The sequence below is a fragment of the Panicum hallii genome, chromosome 1 (assembly GCF_002211085.1).
Source record: "Panicum hallii strain FIL2 chromosome 1, PHallii_v3.1, whole genome shotgun sequence".
Classification (NCBI taxonomy): domain Eukaryota; kingdom Viridiplantae; phylum Streptophyta; class Magnoliopsida; order Poales; family Poaceae; genus Panicum; species Panicum hallii.
Window position 1 is genome coordinate 56,339,011 of NC_038042.1, and position 14,369 is coordinate 56,353,379.

Genomic DNA, 14,369 nt, shown 5'->3' on the forward strand with positions numbered 1-14,369 from the left:
ATTCAGGTGGTCGCACTGCCGCGTCATTAGCGGCTAAGACGTGTGATCTGTGGAGTGATATGCATGTTATGTGTGGTAGTGATGCAGACGTGACACGAAGTTTCGGAACATGACTAGCACTCCATCGAGAAGTTGAGGCTTGGGACATTATTGTGTGTTGGCATAGGAGAAAAGAACACCATCAGAATAACGCAACGCTTGATTGGGTAAGCAACGAGGACAAACATGATTAACACTACCGATCAAATCACAAGACACAGGCCAACAATAGAGTTTACAGCGATGCTTGCCCAAGGAAAGTTAGGCGATTGGATGCCTGATTCACTGCGTGACAATGCCAATCTGCTCGACTTCTGTCGGCAGCAACAATTGTCTCGCATCTTTTGTGTGTTCAGACTACGTCAGTGTATCATCTAACAACGGCATTATGCCACGGAGTGGGAGACGGGGGCCGCTAGCGCCGGCGACCTTACCGCGCTCCGGCTAGCCGCCGCATTCTGCAAGTTCGGGCGCCGCTGGGTGTTGCTGATCATCATAATATCGAGAGCATGTTCTTAAGCATTGCAGCAGCAGCAGCAGGAGGAGGAGGAGGAGCGGTGGCCAATTAACTGCGTGTTATTGGATAATCTCTTCTATCATCATCATCATACATCGGGGCATAGTACACCAAAAGGGCAAACAAAATGGAGAAAAATGAATCGAATTGTACACTGTCTCACGGAACTGCGAAGGAAATGCATACGGAAAAACGTCCACCATTCTTCTTCCAAGAAACTTTTACCCTTTCATGGCCGACCTGGCGGTGCCGCGGGCGCCGAGGTGCGCCGAGTGGCCGTGGAACCCTTTGGCCAGCCGGTGCAGGCCGGGGTGCAGCCGGACGCACCCCATCATGCCCTGCCGGTGCGGCAGCTGCAGGCCGCCCTCTGGTGCCGCCTTCTTGCTCTGCTTCTTGTGCTTGCTCGATGAGACCTCTCCTTCGGCAGCCGCGGGTCCTGAGCTCGCCGTCTTCACCGGCGTGCCAAGCTGTTGCACCGGTGCGTATTTGAACACCGGGTCCCTGCTAATGTTGCCGGCGTCGCGGCCTTTGCCTGATACCCTCCGGAACAGGAGCAGGTCGCTGAGCCGCCACTTCTTCCTTCGGCCATTGGTCGAGGTCGGGGGAGTGGAGGTCGCCGTCGTGGCAGGGTCTGCTGGGTTCTCCGGTGACGAGGCTAACTCGACGCCGCTCACGTCGTCTTTGCTGCCAGCGCCAAGAGGGGAGGGGGCGTTGGCTGCCTTCGCCAGAGCGGCCGCGAACGGGTCGAAGTCGGCGCCACCGGGCCTGACAAGGCTCCGCCGCAGCCGGGGAGACCACATCACGGACCTCGCCGACCGTGGCGACGATCCGACGCTGCCGCCTTCGAGCAAGCGCGGCGGTGGCTTCAGAGGGCGTATCTTTCCCTCGTCGAAGAGCTCGTCGGCCGTCGTCAGTTCCTGCGCCTGCGCGGCCTTGTCGAGGAGGACGCCGAAGTCGAAGTCCGTGTCGTCCACCTCGCCTCCCTCCACCGTCACGGCGGCCACGCTGGCGAACTCGGGCTTCGGCTTCCCCGGCTTCTCCTCCCAGTTGAACGGCACGGTGGAGGCGACCGTGGAGTAGGACACGCGGGGCTGAAAACCCGCGTCGCCGTCGACCTTGCCGCCGCCGCCGCCGTCGACGCTGTCGAACTGCGCGTATATGGCGGCGGCCCGCGCGGGGCTGGCGGGGGCGCTGGTGAAGTGCTGGAAGAGGTCGAAGGGGTCAGCGTCGGAGGCGCCGGGCGGGAGGTGCTCGAACGGGTTGGGCGAGGGGGGCGCGGTCACCGCCGTGGCCAGGAACGGGTTGCTCGCCGCCACTTCGTCGCCGGAGGCGAACGGGTTCATGATCGCGGACTTTGGGGTGTAGGCGCCGGCGGATGCGCTGCCGACCAGGAATTCTTGCGGCGGCGGCGTGATGAGCTCCATCGCGACGTTGGCCTCGCCTTCGCCTCTGGAAATGCGCGTCGCGGCGAGGAGATTTTGAGAGGGAAGCCACAAAGGAAGGGAAGCGGAGCGAGCCGTGGATATGAACGTGGCGGAGACTAATGGTGAGGAGGAATTGTTGCCAATTAGGTTGGTTTCGTTTTTCTAGTCAACTAAACAGAACGAGAGGGAATTCGGCGGCCCATGGGCCAGCTACTCAGAATGGGCTAACTGCATTTGGGTGTGAAAAGCCCAACTCCAAATATTTTTTTTTAGAAATTACACAGTCCAGAGAGATAGTGTGTCCAGCTTCTAAGCTGAAACTGACATGTCGTCCATGAGACCGTTACAGGGTCAAATGGGATTTTCTGCTAAATAAAAATTTCTGAGGACGGAAGAATAAAAACATCAAACGAAAAGCTCTACTTCCAGAACGCCCAAGACAGACTTGCAAAACTCTACCACACCTCTCCTATAGTCCAATGTCCATGCTGAAGACACGTCCACATACGCCAAAATTTGCAACACGCTTTGCGTGTACCACAATTCACACCAACTCACCATCAACCACACGAAATTCCATCAAACAATCCCAGCCATCCAAAAATCCACCATAAAAAACTGAAAAGGGTCCGGCAAAAATCGAAGATTTTTTTTCTCTTCTTCTCTCTTCAGTCTTCACCTTCTTTAAGCCCAAGCAAAACCTCGCGACCGAAAAAGCCCAGGAACCGAAAGCCTAATCACAACAAGCTACGCCGCCACGTCGCCGCCCCTCAGCCCCCTCCCCTCCAACTCCAATCCAGACTTCCTTCCTAGAGGGTAGAGGCACACCGGCAAAGCTGGACACCTGCGGCATGGAGCGGGTGGCGCTGCTCCGCACCTCAGGCCGCCGCCTCCTACACCGCTGCCGCGGGGGCAGGCCCGCCGTCGTCCCCGCAGCCGCCTCCTCGTCCTTGGCGCGCCGGCCGTTGCCGTCCTCATTCCCGGCGCGCGGCTACTCGTCGCTGCCCGGCGGCGGCGCACGATTCCTGGCCGCGGCTGCGCCGCTGCACTGCTCCGGGCGGTACTGGCCGGCCGCCACGCCACGGCTCGCGCGAAGGCTGTCCGCGCCCGCCGTCTCTACCTCGCCCTCTCCTGTGCCCTATGGTGAGAAGATAACTGCTTCTGTTCGACCTTATCAGTATTCAGTAGTGGAAAGGGTAACGAGGTGTGCTGTTTTACTTGCAATTGCCGAAGCAAAAGGAAGCAATGTATTGGATGGCTTAGAAGCACATAGTTGATTTGGAATATAGATGTAAAAGGTTCATTGTGATGGCTAGTGTATGCCGGGATTTCCTTTTGTGTACCATTCAGGTCTTAACATTATTTTTTTTATCATACAAACTGCACATTTGCTATGTTGTTTTGCTCATAATTTTGACATGAGGCAGCTGAATCTGATAATACACTACTTGTAATGGGAGCCATCATTGAAACTACATACTTCTGCTATTTGAAAAATCAAGGCTATATTTTTTTATCAAGAGTGTGACCTCATTCTTCTGACATAAGCAGATACAGATGATGTGCATGAGTATGCTGCAAAGCTCGGATTTGAAAAGGTCTCTGAACAGATTATAGACGAGTGCAAATCAACTGCTGTTCTTTACAAGCACAAGAAGACGGGTGCTGAAGTGATGTCCGTGTTAAACGATGATGAGAATAAAGTGTTTGGCATTGTTTTCCGGACCCCTCCGTAAGTGAATCTAGTCCTTGTTTTCTTTGTTTTGTTGATGGTACATTAGTATGCTGTTTTCATTTCACACGGGATTTGTCCAAAAATTAGCTACTCAGTCCTCCACATAGATAAAAGTAAAGAATCATTGCATGTAAGCTTACTGTGGTGTTTTAAAGAATTATCTTTTTATTACCAGGAAAAACTCGACTGGTATACCCCACATCCTTGAACATAGTGTTCTCTGTGGATCAAGAAAATACCCTTTGAAAGAACCATTTGTTGAGCTCCTAAAAGGAAGTTTGCATACATTCCTGAATGCATTCACATATCCTGATCGGACATGTTATCCAGTTGCATCAACAAACACTAAGGTAATACCTAATGGCCGCAAATATGATTCAGTCATTTGCGCTAGTTAACTCTTTATTTAACATCGTCATCGCACATTTGATTGCTTTCCAGGATTTCTACAACCTGGTAGATGTATACCTTGATGCTGTCTTTTTCCCTAAATGTGTGGAGGATTTCCAAACATTTCAACAAGAAGGTTGGCACTATGAGCTTGACAACCCTGCCGAAGAGATAACGTACAAAGGTTTGGTTATTAATTCTAACCCAATGGAGCAAGAACATTTATATGTGAGGTTACTTGTCCTCCAAAAAGTATTTGGATATGATCGTTCAATCTTTCACTTTAGGTGTTGTCTTCAATGAGATGAAAGGAGTTTACTCTCAACCCGATAACATAATGGGACGTGTATCCCAGCAGGTAAATTAATTGTTCTGTTTCACTTGTTCAAGACTTCAATCTCTTTGCCTCTTGTGTTCGAGTTGATAAGCTTTTTGGAGAATGCAATTACATCTCTTATTGTACTTTGCGTGATATTGCCCTGAGATCTCCTTGTGGAGGGCCTAACATGATCAGGCCCTTTTTTACAGTCTACATTTATTGCTGAGTTTAAACTTTGACCCTATAGATTAGTTGAATTTTTTTGTTAATTTCTGTACTGTGTCATTATCTTCAACCAGATCCGGACTTGGGTATTATCGACCCCCTTGCCTAACTAAGCATTGCGATGAACCTGGGTCCAGGGATGTTGCATTTTTCTGATATTCATTTTGCTTCTTGTTTCAGCTGGGTTTATTTTAAACTTTAGTACATTAGGGAGCAGTAACTTTATTTTTAGTGTATGCCTCATTGACGGATTCTTTCCTGGTTTATTCATTTGTGCTAATAGGTCTGGATACCTGCTTTTGCCATTCTTTCGAGATCCCTAAGACATTTTTTCATAGTCATGATAGTGTTTTGCCAGTTGGTAGAAGTAGAATGCTTAACATTTTGGAACCTTCTGCAGGCACTTTCCCCTGAGAACACATATGGTGTCGATAGTGGCGGGGACCCAAATGAAATCCCAAAGCTTACTTTTGAAGAATTCAAGGTTTGATCTTAATCTGGATCCAAATTTGGGATTTTCTTTATTGATTACTTTGCCATTTGCTATTATATGCTCTGTACCAGCAACAGAGTACTTCATGGTATCTTTTGAGCTGTTAGCTATTGCTTGGGCCAGCAAGGGCCTTTTACTCTTTTATAATTAGGGGTTTCAATAATTGGTATTTTTTGCTAAAATTATAAAGATCAAGTGCTAGATCAGCGCACCTGATTTCATTATAGCTCCACCAAAAAAATGTTTCTATATTTTGGAGTAGCATTAAGCTTTTTAGATTCTTAGTTGTTAATTTAGTTTTCACATTTTTTTGTATGCCTTGTGCCCAGGAGTTCCACAGTAAGTATTATCATCCGAGCAATGCGAGGATCTGGTTCTATGGTGATGATGACCCAAAAGAGAGGCTGCGCATTCTAAGTGGTAAGTTGCAAATCTAGGAGGCTCATCTTATTACATGCTTGTTTTCCTTGAACCATCTTTTCATGATGCTCCAAGCTTTCCTTTTTCTTACCCTCTTAAAACTTATGTCCTTTTCCTACCCCTTTCTTCTGTAGAATACTTTGACCAATTTGAAGCCAGCACTGCTCCTAATGAATCAAAGGTTTGGCCACAGAGGCTATTCAAAGAACCAGTGAGGGTCATAGAGAAGTTCCCTGCTGGTGAAGAAGGCGATTTAACAAAGAAATATATGGTGTGCATTAATTGGCTGTTATCAGAGGAGCCACTAGATGTAGAAACTGAGCTTACACTTGGTTTCCTGGATCATCTATTGCTGGGGACTCCTGCTTCACCACTTAGACGGATTCTTCTTGAAAGTGGTTTAGGAGATGCTATAGTGGGTGGTGGTGTTGAGGATGAGCTCCTTCAACCACAATTTAGTATTGGCCTGAAAGGTGTATCAGAGGATAACATTCAAAAAGTTGAAGAGTTGGTTATGCAAACTTTGAAGAATTTGGCAGAAGAAGGTTTTGCATCAGACGCAGTGGAGGCTTCTATGAACACAATCGAATTTGCTCTTAGGGAGAACAATACGGGATCATTCCCTCGAGGCTTATCACTCATGCTTCGCTCGATTGTATGAATAACTATTTCATGACTTTCATTTTAAGAACAGGCATATGTTTCAACATACCCATGTAATATCTTCAACTTCACGAAAAATTGCAGGCCAAATGGATATATGATATGGACCCTTTTGAGCCTCTGAAATATGAACAGCCATTGCAAGAATTGAAAGCACGCATTGCAGGGGAGGGATCAAAAGCTGTTTTCTCACCACTCATTGAAAAATTTATTTTGAAGAATGCACATCGTGTCACAGTTGAAATGCAGGTCAGCAGAGGACTTCTCACTTCAGATTCGTGATAGAGTTTTCTTTATGCTTCAGATATACTTTAAATTTAACCTTTAATATGCAGCCTGATCCAGAGAAAGCATCACGTGATGAAGCAGCTGAGAGGGAAATTCTAAAACAAGTGAAAGCTAGAATGACTCAGGAGGATCTTGCAGAGTTGGCACGTGCTACAAAGGAGCTAAAGGAGAAACAAGAAACACCAGATCCTCCAGAGGCTCTCAAGGCTGTCCCTAGTTTATCATTGCAAGATATCCCGAAAAAGCCTATTCATATACCAATAGAGGTATTTCCTTGTCTTGCAACTATGACATAATTGGCCCAGTATTCTGGATTTATTTTACCTCAGTTGGAACTCTGATGCCAGTTTAGCCAAAAGCTCTGGCTCCATCAGAGCTTTAAAAAAGTCATGAAACTAGCCTAATGATACATTTGAATTGTCCCTAGTGAAGTTATCCAAGTAGTTCCTGAAATCAGCAGTCTGGCCAACTTAGTGCAATAAGCTAAAATGTAAACTTTTTTTTGAAAAATTTAGTCTTAACCAGAGTTACATATACTGGACAGAACTTGCTGCCACATCTTGTAACAAGAAAATTTAACTAGGATGTGAATCTTCCTGGTCCCCACTTCTCAAAACTTTCACCTAGAAGGGTTAATTTGACTATGTGGTGAAGATGTGAAATTAAGAGAGTCTTTTTTGTCAGGTAGGCCAAATTTGCTAGGAAAAAATTATTTTTTACCAGCCAAAGTTCTGCATATCAAATAGCCTCCTTGCTCATGGTAAGACTAATTGCTTTGCTGGGGAAGGGAAGAGATATCCATCTAGGCAGCTCCTAACTTGTCCCTCAAATTGGCTGGGCTGAATGCTACTCTATTTACTGGCAAAATGTTTTTCCTCGGAATACGTATTGGATGGTTGATGATGTTAGAGCTATGAACGTTTAAATAATTAGTACTGCTGCCTTTGTTGTTCCTTAGTTGGTTATATAGTTTTAGCATTCTTCCTTTTATTGTTTTAGCTATACTAGAAAAATGACCATAAATGGCATATGCATATATGCAGGTTGGAGAGATAAATGGTGTCAAGGTTTTGCAACACGATCTCTTCACCAATGATGTTGTCTACTCTGAAGTTGTATTTGACATGGGTTCAATGAAGAAAGAGCACCTACAGTTGTTACCATTGTTCTGGTGAGCTGGTTGATTGATATTGTTGTTGATTTATCATGAAGATTTGCTGTATAGTATGTGTGGCATTTGAATTTGAACTAACTACGAGCATGTGTGCCAGCCAATCCTTGCTGGAGATGGGCACAAAAGACATGGACTTTGTGCAACTTAATCAATTAATTGGAAGAAAAACTGGAGGCATATCAGTTTACCCATTCACATCGTCAGTTAGGGGTAAAGAAGATCCTCTTACTCGCATCATCGTTCGGGGAAAGGCAATGGCGCCACGAGTAGAAGATTTGTTTAATCTGGTATGCTTTTGCTAATGTTCTATATAGTTTATATATGGCAAAGGGAATGCTAGGGTGCAGAATACATGCTTGGTGCTTAATCTGTTAACTTGCATGAGAACTGATCTTGTCATGAAATCGCTGCTCGCATATTTGCATAAGGGAGCTAAACAATTTTCTCTTATTTCAGATGTACACCATTCTTCAAGATGTTCAGTTCACAGAACAACAGAGGTTCAAGCAGTTTGTTTCTCAAAGTAAAGCAAGAATGGAGGTACTAAACTATCATCATTGTGTTTAAATTGCCATAAACATGCCTTTGATGTGTTCATGTAATGATTTGTCCAATACAGAATCGATTGAGGGGCAGTGGCCATGGCATAGCAGCTGCTAGAATGGACGCTAAGTTAAATGCAGCTGGATGGATTGGTGAACAACTGGGTGGTGTTAGGTAAGATTCTTTATGGTATATGCATATATGCAGATTGTCAAGTCAGCTGGCTCCTGCAGTGGAATTTATAACTACTACCTCGTAGGCATATTGCATTACTCTGCTGTAGCCTATTGTAGGTTACCACTATGATACGGTTTCTTGGTTTATTCTTCTTTTTTCTTTCTTTTGCGTGAAGGACTTGTCTTTTAGTGCTTTGATAGGCCATTTGTAAGAAAGTAGCCTCTATATTTTTTTTCTCAACATGCTACTGTGTTGAGATATTCATTTATCTGTATGCTGCTATTGGCAGTTATCTTGAGTATCTGCGGGAACTGGAAACTAAGATTGATCAAGACTGGGACAGCATATCATCTTCACTTGAGGAGATAAGAAAATCACTCTTTTCCAAGAATGGTTGCTTGATCAACCTAACAAGTGACTGGAAAAATCTTGAAAAATCAAGCCAACATATTGCCAAGTTTCTTGATTCACTACCAAGTAGCCCATCCCTTGTAAGTGATCCATGGGTTTCTCGACTACCGTCTGTTAATGAAGCCATCGTTGTCCCAACTCAGGTAAGGGCTATTAGTCTGAATGGCTTACAGCAATAATTGAGAGATTATTCCTCAATGGAATTTGGTACAGTAAATTTTCAATATTATTTTATCTATTGTTTAAGGTAAATTATGTTGGAAAAGCTGGCAACCTTTACCAAAGTGGATACCAGCTCAATGGAAGTGCCTATGTCATCTCAAAGCACATAAGCAATACGTGGTTATGGGACCGTGTTCGAGTTAGCGGTGGCGCATATGGAGGTTTTTGTGATTTTGACACCCATTCAGGTACTTCTATTCTGTCCTGTTTCTTGACATGTTGTTTCAACTTTTTCCCAAATAACAGGTAAAACAGTAGAAAAGTGTATGTCCCATTGCCCTTTTCTATTTATTGGATATAAGCATGGCACTTTCTCCAGGGTAAATTATTCACATAATGCTAAAACTATTTACTGTTGCAGGAGTGTTCTCGTATTTGTCATATCGTGATCCAAACTTGCTGAAAACGCTAGAGGTCTATGATGAGACGGCAAAATTCCTTAGAGAGCTAGAAATGGATGATGATGCGCTCACAAAAGCTATTATTGGAACCATAGGCGATGTTGACGCCTACCAGCTACCTGATGCTAAAGGTTACAGCAGGTATGTAAACCTCTGTTTGTGCTGCATACTCTCGTACAGCACAAATCAACCAATAATTGATGATATGCCTTATTGGTGGTACTGTAAACCAGCTGTCTTGTCACTCATAGGCCTATTCATGGGCAGTACAGCCCAGCAACATTGGCTGTGACGTAGCCTTCACTGCAGTAGGCCCAAGCTTGAAAATGTGAATTAAATTAACTGAATTTTCTTGGGGGATATAGATCCAGCTATTGGTGCACCATGGTCTTTGGAAACATCTAGTAGATATGCTACTATGAATGTCTCTGATGCATTTCTTCCTTTTATATTACTGTGTTTTATGGAAATACGATGAGCATGCTAAACTTTTCTTTATTTGGTTTGGTTTCATAGCACAATAAATATGTGATTTTACTAAACGTGCACACCACCTTTTTTCAGTCTAATGCGATATTTGCTGGGCATCACCGACGAGGAACGCCAGCAAAGACGTGAAGAGATACTATCAACAAGGTAAGCAAGTCCACGATACAAGCATCATAGACATCGTTTTTTCTGCTTGTCCAATTCTCAAGCGTGATGTTTGCTACACGAGGAACATTGATTGTGTTATTTCTCTGGTGGCAGCCTGAAGGATTTCAAGGAGTTTGCTGATGCAGTCGAAAGCATCAAGGACACCGGGGTTGTTGTTGCTGTAGCATCACCTGATGATGTCGAAGCTGCAAATAAGGAAAACCCGGTATTCCCAGAAGTAAAGAAGTGCCTGTGAGGTCCTCCGCTCCTGCCTTTGCAGGATTAGTCGTGAGGTGTTTTTTCGAGATGTCCACTTCAGGCCTTCACCAGACACCAACGACTGCCAAGCCTGACAATGTATCCATGGAACACATGGCGAGAGCACCATCTCCTCAACCATGGCTGTAACTGAATTCTGACTTCTCCTTTCCCATGCAATTTTCAGGGGGCAATAATTAGTTCAAAGCGAGGAGCGAAGCACATTGGTATATGCTAGATTTCTCATATTTAGCGATGTTGTGTTTCCCCATGTAAGCTCAGAGCTCAAACAAGTCGATGTACTGATGTACACAATGATTCAGACAGAATAGAAAGAGGAGATGAGATCTGCTGAAATTGTTTATGGTTTTCCATGTTCAGTACACCCTGTTTCCATCACACAATTTTTTCGACGAATGTTTAGGTTACCATCACACTGAGTTTGCTATCTATGATCTCTGTCGTCCTGATCAAGTTAGACAAATACTTCTTCCGTCCCTAAAAGAATGCAACTCTTGCTTTCTGAGGAGGCAAACAATTTAAGTTTGATCAAATTTATAAAAATTACTAACATTTATGTCTTCAATTAGATTTAGTATGAAAATATATTACATGATTAATCTAATAACATTTATTTTGTAACATCAATGCTGAAACAAGTCAGATGTAATTATATTTCTGACACAACATGCAGAAGAGATGATATTTGCTCAAATGGAACGTGGGAGATTTCCATTCTGAAGGCAATCAGTAGCATCTAGATGTGCGGCACATCGCAATCGGATGAAACAGCAAGTTCCCTTTCTATAATCTGCGGCCGTTGCAATTTTAACAGAACGCATTAACTTGAAACACCAGTGCATGTAATCATGTCCGATGAGATCGAGTCACATCTGCAGCCTGCAGCGATCGAGAAGCAGCACCTCACTTCCTGCTCCGCTTGCGCCTGGTGTTGCTGCTGCCTGCTTGTGCAGCAGCGCGGACGCGATGGCCAATTGGCCAGCATGGAGACCTGGCTTGGCGACGCCCGCGGCCTTCTCCGACGGGCAGCTCGCCAGCGCTGCCCGTACAAATAGGCTTCGCTTAACATTTCCAATCGTGAAAATGGATTTGTCCAATCATGCCGTAAATTGTTGTGCATCTGTTTAATTAGCGATATCCAAGCAGAAGAAACTGCATCCATGGTGAATCTGGCTTCTTGCTCTGCTGGTGGTGTTCGTGCTGCTGCGCTGCTGCTAAGAGGAAGCCATGGCCATACCAACCGAGGACGCTGCTCGGTACGCCTCATCAGCGACCGGTGTTAGGAATAAACCCAGCGTGTGTGTGCACGGCTGACAGGTAGCTCGGCGGCGCGTGCGTGCGCACGTGGGCGGCGAGCTCGGTGGCACGTGCGTGCGCGCGGCGGTTGTGTGCATGCAGCAAGAGCTGGAGGCGTGAGTGCGTCGCGTGCGGATGTAGCTTGCCGTGGTGCATGCATGTGTAGCTTGCCGCGTACGGAGTCAGAGTTTAGAGTCTGCTAGGGAGTCGTGGTGATCCGTTAGAGGCAGTAGCGAGTCATACGCAAGCATGACGCGTCGTGCGCTTGGTGCCGTGCGGATCAGCAGCAAAGCTAGGCTGTGGAGTACATACTCCAAGGGAGCCCAGGCTGCATGCTATATATCGACCTTTATACTGCTCGTTTGTATGAACTGCAAGCAATAGAAAAGAACCAACACCAGAGCGTTGGGTGTTTGGGCGCATACTGCTTGTCTCTCGCCACGGTCCATTGTATTTCACCTCTCACTATCCTCTATTCTACTTGTTTGAGCGTCCAGTGACTCCAACAACCGGCGACCCCTCGCGTTGTAGCTCGCTGTGGCGGAACCGCAGAAGCACCCAGTGCGCAGGCCTCGCTCGCTTTCCGGAGGTTGTGACTGAGCGAAGTGGGCAAAGCGAAGGAGGGATCAAAAGGACAAGGCCCTGCAGAGACGAACTTCTCCGGCCGGAAACGTGGGCACCGCAATCGCCGGAGCCCGGGAAGACAGAGGTCGTTGAACTGTTGGTCCAACGCTTCAATCCTGACTCTACATATTAGATCCAACGGCTGCGAGTAGCCCGTCCAATGGGTGTTGCAGTAGATGAAATATTTACATAAAACCCCCTGGATCGGATCGCGATTAGTATCCGCGATCCGAGTATTTACACATAACCCCCTGAATCGGATCGCGATCAGTAACCGCGATCCGAATATTTACATATACATACCTGATTTGGATCGTGATCCAATCTAGGGGGTTTTGTGTAAATAATCGATCCAACTTTTGCAAATACCCCCTCATTTTGGGTACGACGCTCAACGGCGGGCAGCTCGCCAGCGCCACCCGCTGCGACCGCACGGCGGCGTCCGGCCGCCCCGCCCCCAGCGCCACGCACGCCACATGGACTCACGGTACGCCTCGTCCGCGACCCTCGCGTCGTAGCAGGCCGGAGGGGAAGCCGCGCCCCCATCACCCTGACCCTCAGGCGTGGGCTGCGGCTGCGGCTGCGAGAAGGCGGCGGCGGAGGCGGGGTCGAGGTCGAGGAAGGCGCAGGCGCGAGCGTACTCCGTCGAGGCGATGGCCGCGTCGATCTGCGACATTAGCGACTCGGGCGTCGACAGGAAGCTGCGGATCGCGTCGACCAGGCTCCACCCTCGCCGCCCCCCGCCGCCTGACATTGCTGGTGGCTGCCGCGATGGTGTAATTCGAGATGGTCCCCGCCGTGGAAGCCTTTGCCTTGCCTGAAGACGAAGCCGTAGAGGAGAGGGTGTGGCTGGGGGGACGGAATGAAATGGTGAATGACCGATGGGGAGGCGAGGAGATGGGAATGGAGGAAGAGACGGGTGCGGATCGGATTCCGGTATGCAAGCAGGTCAGGTGTTCTTTGAGTTCATCTGCAATTAGGAGATGGGAATGGAGGCAGAAAAACATCTCTTGTTGTCCTTTGCGCAACAAATTGTACTGGGATCACCTCGTTGGATAACATGATCAGACTTGCATCTCTTGCCGAGACTCAAACTTTGGCCCTGTAAATTAGTTGAATCTTGGTCAATTCCTTGGCTGTCATTGCGAGCCGAGCTGAGAACCCACGCTTATACACTGGCATACTGTTCTCCATCTTCCTGATGGATTCCTTACCCGAGTGCTAATTTCCAATGGACCGATCATCATCCAGCTTTCCTGTATCTGCTTACTGGATCCTTCACCCTGATATTGATTTTTTCGACCTTTTGCCGCCACGGATGAATGCCAAATTCTGGCCATGTAACATCATCTTACACGGCGAAAGCTCCCTCTCCATCATAGCAGCAGAATGGTGATTCGCCCACGCAATTTTGGAGGTAAAAAGGAGCTCAGAATGATGAGCGAAGCACAATCGTGGCAATATGCTCAGTGCCAGTGCTCAAACAAATCAGATGTAATTCTATTTCTGACAGAATATGCAGGAGAGATCATGAGATTTGCTCAAATGGATTGTGGGAGATTTTCATTCTGTAGGCGTCCTAGAAGTATCTAGACCTGCGGCAGATCGCAGTGGGATCACACAGCAAGTTCCCTTTCTATAATTTGTGGCCGCTGCAATTGGAAGTTTGGAACATAATGCATTAACTTGCAACATCGATGCATCTAAATCATGTCTTGATGAGATCTAGTCACATCTGCACTGCAGCCTGCATTCCCCAACTCGCCGTGCCAGAAGGTGAAGCCGTCAAAGAAAGAGTGTGGCTAAGCTGCTGTGGGGATGAAAAATGAAACGGTGAATGACTTAGAAGGAGGAGCGTTCAAAAAAAAAAGAGGTAGAGGCGAGATGGGAACGGAGGCAGAGACAGAGAGATGCGTGTGGAGCGAATTCAGGTATACAAGCTTGTTTCTGTGGTGTTCTGTGTTCAGTCTCATGGCCTCTTGCTCAGCCTGTTGCTGTCCTTTGCATAACAAATTAACAAAGCAGTCCCCGGATCAACTCGTAGGATAGCATAATCAGACCTTGGTAATACAGCCTACATCTGTTGCAGAGAC

The 14,369-nt window shown here is 46.7% G+C and overlaps 2 protein-coding genes and 1 pseudogene across 2 annotated transcripts; 1 reads left to right on the forward strand and 2 right to left on the reverse strand.

The window, feature by feature from the left end:
* Window positions 1-599: 599 nt before the first annotated feature.
* On the reverse strand, window positions 600-2,115 carry LOC112891105. Its single transcript, XM_025958042.1, has one exon. It carries the CDS (start codon window positions 1,978-1,980, stop codon window positions 778-780), a length of 1,203 nt encoding a protein of 400 aa, XP_025813827.1. The 5' UTR covers window positions 1,981-2,115; the 3' UTR covers window positions 600-777.
* A 559-nt stretch (window positions 2,116-2,674) lies between these two features.
* Window positions 2,675-10,715, forward strand: LOC112885725 (presequence protease 1, chloroplastic/mitochondrial). The gene is made up of 19 exons (XM_025951356.1): window positions 2,675-3,123; window positions 3,532-3,712; window positions 3,891-4,065; window positions 4,157-4,289; window positions 4,393-4,463; window positions 5,050-5,133; window positions 5,472-5,562; window positions 5,697-6,217; window positions 6,310-6,474; window positions 6,561-6,779; window positions 7,557-7,684; window positions 7,785-7,974; window positions 8,144-8,227; window positions 8,307-8,404; window positions 8,697-8,961; window positions 9,066-9,228; window positions 9,402-9,582; window positions 10,006-10,077; window positions 10,192-10,715. The coding sequence occupies exons 1-19, from the start codon at window positions 2,832-2,834 to the stop codon at window positions 10,331-10,333; spliced, it is 3,255 nt and encodes a 1,084-aa protein (XP_025807141.1). The 5' UTR covers window positions 2,675-2,831; the 3' UTR covers window positions 10,334-10,715.
* A 507-nt stretch (window positions 10,716-11,222) lies between these two features.
* On the reverse strand, window positions 11,223-13,221 carry LOC112898928 (annotated as a pseudogene).
* Between the last annotated feature and the right edge of the window lie 1,148 nt (window positions 13,222-14,369).

Bases quoted from the DNA above. Each gene is read 5' to 3' on its own strand.
- LOC112891105 (XM_025958042.1), bottom strand. From the start codon at position 1,980: ATGGAGCTCATCACGCCGCCGCCGCAAGAATTCCTGGTCGGCAGCGCA.
- LOC112885725 (XM_025951356.1), top strand. From the start codon at position 2,832: ATGGAGCGGGTGGCGCTGCTCCGCACCTCAGGCCGCCGCCTCCTACAC. The intron at 4,290-4,392 runs GTTTGGTTATTA...CTTTCACTTTAG, and splicing joins CGAAGAGATAACGTACAAAG to GTGTTGTCTTCAATGAGATG. The intron at 6,475-6,560 runs GTCAGCAGAGGA...TTTAATATGCAG, and splicing joins GTGTCACAGTTGAAATGCAG to CCTGATCCAGAGAAAGCATC.